This window comes from Phyllostomus hastatus, unplaced genomic scaffold, assembly GCF_019186645.2.
Source record: "Phyllostomus hastatus isolate PE091 unplaced genomic scaffold, TTU_PhHast_1.1 phas_scaffold_501, whole genome shotgun sequence".
Taxonomy (NCBI): Eukaryota; Metazoa; Chordata; class Mammalia; order Chiroptera; family Phyllostomidae; genus Phyllostomus; species Phyllostomus hastatus.
Window position 1 is genome coordinate 71551845 of NW_025334033.1, and position 8645 is coordinate 71560489.

General features: G+C 57.1%; 1 protein-coding gene across 1 annotated transcript in view; it reads right to left on the bottom strand.

Annotated features, from left to right (window-relative positions):
- PPP1R13B (protein phosphatase 1 regulatory subunit 13B) overlaps positions 1-5248 on the bottom strand; it is a 63859-nt gene extending 58611 nt beyond the window's left edge. The window contains exon 1 of the mRNA XM_045823696.1: positions 4977-5248. Coding sequence (XP_045679652.1) covers positions 4977-4985 — 9 coding nt within the window. The 5' untranslated portion in view covers positions 4986-5248. The remainder of the gene's footprint in view (positions 1-4976) is intronic.
- Positions 5249-8645: the final 3397 nt, after the last annotated feature.

The following is an 8645-nucleotide window of genomic DNA, read 5'->3' on the forward strand; positions in this document are numbered from 1 at the left end:
GCTAGGAGCAAAGGCTCTTGAGAGAGTGTGCAAACCTTGCTTCACCACGGGCCAGCCAGGGGGCCTGAGACCCGCTTCCTGACCTCCTGACCTCAGCCTCCTCAAAAACGGGAGACACCGCCACAAGACCTATGACACAGTGCCCCAGCACGCTGATGACACATGCTGTTCTCTGAGTGGTCACTATTGCTGAAGTGCACGGCAGGAAGTTAAACAGCTGCAAAACTTTATGGCTGTACTTAATACGGTAGCCTTTAGAAGAGTTATCCATACAGACTATTTTTAAGTTCAATAAAACTAATAACAAAAGCTTTTATATACACATCTTTGTATGTTCAAGGCTTTGCCTTTCCTTATGAACTTCTGGGCAGTCCAAAGGATAGAAACAGTTTTATTATTTTAAATGGTGATATTATATTTGTCGTTTTTGTTAAAAAAAACTTTTAAGAAAAATTTTTTGAGTCTTTGTGCTGTTTACTGAATCAGGCTATACATTTGAGCCTACAAGGGACTCCACCATTAATTAACAACAGCAGTGAACACCTGAGTGCGTCCTACCTGCTCCGTCACACACAGACACTCGGCAGCGCGCCGAAAGGCTGCCAAATCGAAGCCCGTCCGCATGCCTCAACCTCTGGTGTAGCCACTGAGTGTGTGGCTGACGTGCATGAAAGTACCTGCTGTAAACCAAAACCATGCAAAACCATACAACTGGGTAATCCCCAGGACCAACTCATGTTTCAACATAGTTGGTAAGTCAGTGAACACCTGAAATAAGTGAATCTTTGTCTAATGTGAGCTAAATATTGGGTTGGCCAAACAGTTCATTTAGTTGTTTTATATGAAGTCTTTAGTAGCACTTAGTTGTCTTTAACTTCATTTGAAACAATTTTGTTAGATTGTATTGTGACAGCTGTCATATCAGCATGCATTGAAAAAAACTTAACTTGGTGAATTTTTGTGCAGTCATTTTAATATTGAAGATGGAAGAAGGTATGCAACATTGTTGGCGTATTATGCTTTGTTATTTCAAGAAAGATAGGTGAAAACGCAACTGAAATGCAAAAAAAGATTTGTGCAGTGTATAGAGAAGGTGCTGTGATTGACTGAACATGTCAAAAGTGGTTTGTGAAGTTTTTCGGTGCTTCTGACATTTTAGCCAAGTAATTTCTTGCTGTGGGGCTGTCTTACGCATGGGAAGGTGTTTAGCAGGACCCCTGGCCTCTGCCCACTAGAAGCCAATAGCAGGAGATACCTAACATACTCAAAACATCCAAATCAAGGAAATGACAAAGGTGTCTTTTGTTCTACGGAAAAAACTAAACAGACTTTGTGGCCACCCCAATGGTCAGCACAAAGCAATGTAACCCGGAGCCCACAGTGCGAAGGTTGAGCGGACTCTCAGGATGGCAGTGTGTAGAACCAGGCAGGCGCACTGTGCGATGATGGGGGGGAGGGGGGAGTACCACTACTAGCACAACCAGAACACTGCCACCAGAGAACCTTTCTTACAAACGAGACACACTCCAGGGCCACGCAACTTCCTTTACTGAAGTCAACGTCCCTTCAGAAGAGGAAAAGTGTCCTTAGTGACATTCCCCAGATACATCTCACGCAGGCACAAAAGTGTGCCCGCTGAGGCCCCCGCCTGCTAGCTCGGTGGGCTGGAGCACCACCTCCATGTGCGAGGGCGCGGGTCCCAGTTGGAGAGCACATGAGGACCGACCTAAAGGAGTGAGACGACAGGTCAGTGTCTTTCTCCCCCTACCTCACTCCTTCCACGCTCTCTCTAAAGTTAATACATCAAAAATAAAAGTAAAACATAGCCCATTTGCTTAAGAAATCGTTTTTAAAATGTCATCCACTGCTAAAAAGTGAACTACAGATACTACCGTGCAAAACTATTTTGATATGGGAAAACTCTAAAATATGACTGTTTAAAAGCAGACAGTCAGAGAACTCTACTCAGGGGCAAACTGAAGACTCCTACAAAGCTTTACTGTGTCAGATGAGAACAGAGACAGCAGTATCTGTCTCATCGATTCCCACACCTGGGAGCCTGGGTGCTGCAGTGAAAACCATGTGACCCGTTCAAAGGCACCACTGGCACTGCACACTAACTGCCAATTCTCAAACTAAAATACAGGATCCGGCACAAAAGATGCACCCCCACCCCTTTAATTTTTAAAAAAATTTTATTTATTTATTTTTAGAGAAGGGAAGGGAGGGAGGGAGGGAGAGACATATCAATGTGTGGCTGCCTCTCGTGCATCCAGCACTGGGGACCTGGCTGGCAACCCAGGCATGTGTCTTGACTGGGCATCGAACTGGCGACCCTTTGGCTCACAGGCTGGGGCTCAATCCACTGAGCCACACCCCTTCCATTACAAAACGATAAGCATGCAATTCTGTAACACAGCAACATCACACTCAAGTGTACCATATGACACTTTAGGTGAACTGTTCAAATTAAAACTATGCATTATTACACCCATATTACTCTACCAACCACACTCAGGCAGGCCTCACTCCTGCCAGACCCTGTCTACTCGACCAGGGGTGTCCAACCTTCTGGCGTCTCTAGGCCACACTGGAAGAAGAGGTGTCTTGGGCCACACACTAAATACACAAACACTAACAAAAACTGACGAACAAAAAAAAGTTTTAAGTAAATGTAGATTTTGTGTGGGGAAGCATCCATAGCTATCCTGGGCCGCACGCGGCCCAGGGGCTGGCCCTGTGTTGCCACTGAACACACGTGGCTGCTGAGCAGCAGAAATGTGCTGGTCTGCACCGAGATGCGCTGTAAGAGGAAGACTCCGGCAATTCACACTGGATTCACACCGAATTTCAATGATTTAGTGCAAAATAGTAAAATATCACAGCAGCAAATGTGTCATACTGAGTATGTGTGAGAATGGGAGTATTTTTGAGGAGTTAATAAAAGATATTTTAGAATGCCACCTTCCATAGGTAGTTACTAGAAAACGTGGAGTGGAATGTGTGTGGCTCACGGGGCGTCCCTACTGGAAGGGCCGCTCTCCGAAAACCGTGATCCAGTTTTGCTGTGATGATACCGGATGGTGAGCACAAAATACGTAATAAAGGAAGGAAATCTTGTTTATATCTTGGATATGTAGTCTAAAATAGTATCAAGTTAGACTCACATGTTACTTAAACTTCTACTAAATTTACAATCAACCCCTCAACCCCGACAGTGTTAACAGAGGAAGGAGTCGATCCTACAAGTAGTATTTTTAGGGTCAAGAAGAAAGTACAAAGTTAAAGTCCCCAAAGAGGGACTAAGAGAAGTACCATCTGTTTCTAGAAGGCACTTTAAAACAAGAGCAGTGTGTTTTAAATAGCTGATAGACTATGTGTTTTTTAAAAGCCGTATCTGATCCCTTTGAGTACGGCGAAGAAATCACCCAAATGCCAGATAAGCGAGGTCCTTTGAAAAGGAAGCCCGGTGAGGCAGGGACCGGAACCTCGAACCGTATGGCAGAGAGGTAAAATCTGGCCGCCGCACCGCATGAGAAAAGCAACCAAGGCTTTTTCAGCCGAGCACTCCGATTTAAACGTCACACGACGACAGGGTCGGTCAGGACTCCGCAGACGCCCTGCAACACAGTTCATCCATCAGTCCCCGGTTTCGGGTCCGGCTAAGGCTGCTTTCAGAATCCCCCCGCCCGCCCGCCCGCCCGCCCGGGAACGCCTCCCCAGACCCGCCAGCGAGAGCGGGGCGGGGCGTCTGCCGTCGCCGCACCTCGCGGAGGCCGATGCCGGCGGGAAGAGGCACCTGCGGGGCACTCTCTCCGGCCGGCCCCTCGCGACACCTCGCCCTCTCCGACCGACCGCGGGGACGGCCCGGGGCCGCCGTCCGGCTTCCGCCCCCCCCCCCCGAACTCCCGCGGGAGCCCTCGCCCCGTCCAAGGTCGCAGGGGCTAGAAAGCCGCAGGACCAGCGCCGACTCCGAGCCTTCCGACGCCGGGCCAGCCGCTCGCGGAAAACCGAGTGCCCAGGGACACAGCCCGGCCCGCGGCCACGGCAGGGCCCGAGGCTCCGCCAGGTGAAACCCTCCGCGGCGGCGGCGGCGCGCGGGCCGGGCCGGAACCCGCTCCGCGGGGCGCGGAGGTCGCCCGGGAGGAAGTGACCCCGAAGGCCGGGGAAAGGCTAATCCCCGCGTCCGCGGGCGCCGCGGGGTTCCGGCGCTCGAGCCTCTCACCGCAGGGGCTGCGGGGCGAAAGGGCGCCTCCCTGGCTGCTGGCCACAAACGCGTTCCGGAATTTGACTCGCGCCCGGCACGCAGCTCCCAGAAGCCGGAGCCGAGCGGCGCCAGCGGCTCCAAGAGGAGGACGGCGGCCGGGCGGGCCGCAGGGGTCTCGGGCCTGGCGGGGCGCCCGCACCCGGGGGGCCGGACGAAGGCGGCGCCGGCGCGGGGAGCCCCGCCCCGCCCCCGCGCACAGCGACGGCGGCCCGCAGGCAAGGGACGGGGCGCCCGCGGCGGCGGCCGGGCGCGACCACCACGCGCGGGCCCACGCCGCCGACGCCCGGACCGCGCGCCCCGCGAACTGCAGGCGAGGTCCCCGGCGAGCGCCACGCGCCCGCGGCCTCGCGGCTCCCGCCCGCCCGGACGGACGGAAAACGAGGGGCTCCGATTTCACGCTCCGCCGCCCCTCCCGGGCAGGAAGGGCCGCGGCCGAGGGGGCGCCGGCCGGGGTGCCCGCAGCGCGGGGCGGCCCGCTCGCGTCCCCGCCCCCTCCCGGATCTCGGGCCCCCGCCCCCCGCGCGACCCGCGCTGACAGCCCGGCGCGCCCCCACCTGCCCGCCCGGGGTCGCGGGGCCCGGCGCGCCCGCCGGGCTACTTCCTTCCCCGCCCGCCCGGCCGGCCTTGCGCCGGGCCCGAGGCGAGGAGCGCGGGAGGAAGGAGGCTTGGCCGGCGGCCCGCGGAGGAAGCCGCGGCCGCCCGCACTCACCGGCATCATCGCGACGCGGGTCCGCGACGCCCTCCGCCGCCTGACAGGACGCTCGGCGCCGCGCCCGCCGCCCTCACAGGCCGCGCGCCGCCGCCGCACTCTCGGGCCCTCAGCGGCGAGGCGGCGGCTGCGGCGGGCTGCGGAGCCTGGCCGGCCTGTCGGAGCCGGCGGCGCGCTGCGGCGCTGTTCTAGGACCCGCTGCCGCCGCTGCCGCCGCCTCCGCCCGAACGCCTCCCGCGGCCCGCCTGCCCGCCCGCGGGCTCTCTCCTCAGCCCCGGTTGGCCCCGCCCCCAGCGCGTCGCCCCGCACGGGGCCATCCGCCCCCTCCGATTGGCCGGGCGGGGGCGGGGTGGGCGGAGCTTCTAGGCCCCGCCCATCCAACCTCGCTCTCGGCGGCGGCCAGGTGCGAGCGCGCTCGTGAGCGTCCGCGCGCCCGCGGGGGGAGGGGCCGATGCCGGGACGTTGCCGCGGCGGGCGTATCAGCTTGTGGGCTGGGGGCCGCGCAGGACCGAGAGCCCGGACTCTCCGAGCCCTTGAGCATGGGAAAACCGAGGCCCAGAGAGGGAAGGGCCGGGCCGGGACCCCGCAGCGAATCACACCAAGGCCAGGACTCGAACCGCGGGCTCCCTAAGGCTGGGATGGGCGGGACGCGCCGCGTCTGACTGCGGCCTGACCCCTTGCTCCCCGCGCCCGGTGGGGCTGCAGGCGAGGGGCCTGGTGCGAGGGGTGTGGATGCTCCGTGTTATCCGGCTCCGCAGTGCTCAGAATGCACCCACGAACGCGCCTGGCGCTCCGGCCCCGGGACAGCTGACCGCCCTCCACCCCACGTCTCTTTGCGCCTCCCCGCGCCTTGCTCCCTAGGTCAGCGGGCCTTCCGAGACCGGTCTCCGGTCTCCGCTCATCAGCCTTGGCTCCTCGCCCAGGCGCACTTGCGCCCGAACTAGACTGCTTTGTCCACCCGTGCCAGCAACCTTCGCGGCTCCAGCGTCCCAGGGCAGGGTCCAGCCCTCCTCTCCAGGCTCCAGGTCTGTCCTTACAGCCTCGTCTCCCGCGACACCCTTTCCTCTGGCCCGCGTGCCTGAGTGACGGAGCGCTGGGCAGGACCACCCCTGTGTCCAGAGCCTAGCGCGCGGCATGGAGCAGGCCCGAGGAAAGGCTGACCAGCAGGCAGACGTCCTTCTGTGCCCTCCACACCGCGCCAGCCACTCGAACCTCAGAAAGATGAGTCTGTGTCCCGTGCACTCCACCGCACGGCCGACTCGTCCGCAAGCACCCAGAACGCGGAGGTCTGTTTATGGCCTCAAACACCAAAGGTCCATGAACCACCTTGGGAAGGGCCCTGCTCCTGGGAGAGGCAACAGTCGGTGGTCAGGGTCCCTCTGTAGGCTGTCTGCCCCTCTGTGAGGCTCCAGGCTGCTGGGTGGGGCTGGGTGCAAAGAGGGAGGAGGCCAGGCAGAAACCACGGTCCTCGGGAGCCGCCCTGTTCTTCGGGGTGGTGGTGTGTGTGCACGCGTGTGTGTTAGTGGCTGAGAGTGTAGACTTTCTGGTGAGACACTGCCTCTGACATGCCCGCACAGTGCGACCTTAGACCAGCTACACCTTACTGTATCTCACTCTGCCCATCTCGGTAGGCGGGGGTTACCATAATAGTAGTGCCCACCTCCTGGGACTTGGGGAGCGCAGATGTGACCTACGAAAAGCTCCTAGCACAGCTTGTGGAACGTGGTAGCTGTCCCATTAACAGCAGTTTTCTGTAGTTGTGCTGTCCTGAGTGAACAGGCTTTGAGCACAGGTGTGCCGGTGGGGGGAAGGGTCACCCAGGGATCCTTGAATTCATACGCACAGGGCATCAACCACTACCGCCATCCCTTCTGGAGCAGGGTTTGGACAGGAAAGGAAGCTCTAGGTAACGGGAGACCCTAGGCAGGAACCCAGAGACCCGGGCTCTATTTCCAGCTCTGCTTCTGACTCCCTGTGTGGCCCTAGGGACTTGCACCCCTTCCTGGGCCTCAGTTTCCCCACCTGCAACCGGAGAAGGGTTGGATTCCCTGACCCCAGGACGGCGTCCAAGCTCTGACATGTTCGTGTTCATGAGGCATGAAGAGGCCCACTAGGTTGTGAAGGGGCTGCTGTCTGTCGCCGGCCCACTAGGCCAGGCGGGGGACAGGCCTTGCCAGGCAGGGAGCTGCAGAGAAATGCCACCTGGGGTGAACTGATCAAATGAGGACTCTCTCCTTGGCCACTGGGTCCCCACCCTTGCCTGTAGGACGCGTGCACACAGACAGTGGCAGCCGCCCCACCTTCCCATCACAGTCCCCTCTGTCCTCCAGGCAGGCAGGCACCCATTGGAGACTAGGCTGGTCAGAGGCTCCCCACAGAGGCTCTCCCGTCAGTCCTGCTCCTCCCTGCCACCCTGCTGCAAACACCTGGCATCAAGCCCTATCTACTGGCATCTAGACCGAGGGGGTGTTCGTAAGTGCCCTGCCTGCTCTGACCTCCTCCACGCCCAAACCCTCCCACTCACAGCCATAATTAGGTCACACATACGCATTCCTGCCCTGCAAAGCTTCTCTGCTCCTCCCTCTCTCCCAGACTACAGCTCACAAGGGGCCCTTCAGGAGGCACCATTGATGGGGACGTAGGAACTTAGGGTGCTGGAAGATGCTCGCAGTGTTCGGAGAGGCACGTGTGCCTGGGCAGGGTGTCTGGAATCTGCTTTAAACAGCTCAGCAGAAGGGAGAGAGCGGGCGGCAGGCAGAGCCAGCCGCAGCACACACACACGGCAAATTCCTGACAGTCGTTAAACATGGGTGACGGGTGTGAGACACGTTGTATCTTTCCCTCCACTTTGTATGTTTGAACGAACTATTTTATATTGAAATGATCAAGCACTTTCTAAAGGAAATAAAGAGGCCACTTCGGAAGAAAAGTCTGTGTACATTCATGTTTGCCTAAAGGAATTCTTGAAGGATCCACAGACTACGAATACAGCCATGATTAGAGATGAGCCTAAGAGCTGCGGAGACGAGAGACAGAATTTGGAGTGGTGCTTCGCAATACTACTTTTTAGGAGTGGACTTTATTCCTAAAACCATTTTCAGATTTACAGAAAAACTGCAAAGATGATACAGAGTTCCAGTACTACCTGTCCCTGCCCTGTTCCCTATTGTTAACATCTCCCACTAACTGGTACACTCGTTACCACTAATGAATACTGAGCCACTGTTACCCTGTTGGCCAAAAAGTCTGATACGCTTCTTCCGTGAAATAAAAAACATGCTTTTCATTCTCACCAGCAACTTCACTGATGTGGGTGTTTCGAGCATGTCGGCTCTCCCCTGCTGCTGGGTTCTAGTGGGGACAAGCCAGGGGCGCTGCTAAACACCTTCCAGTGTGTAAGAGAGCCCCACGGCAAAGGATTATTTGGCCGAAATGTCAATAGTATCAAGAAACGTCGCAAACCGCTTCTGACACATTTGATCAGTCGCAGAACCTTCTCCCTACACTGCACAATCTTTTTATGCATTTCAGTTGCATTTTCACCTACCTTTCTTGAAATAAGAAAGCATAGTATACCAGAAATGTTGCATATCTTCTTCCATCTTCAATATTAAAATGGCTGCACAAAAATTTACCAATTTTGTTTTTTTTTTAATGCACGCTGTTATG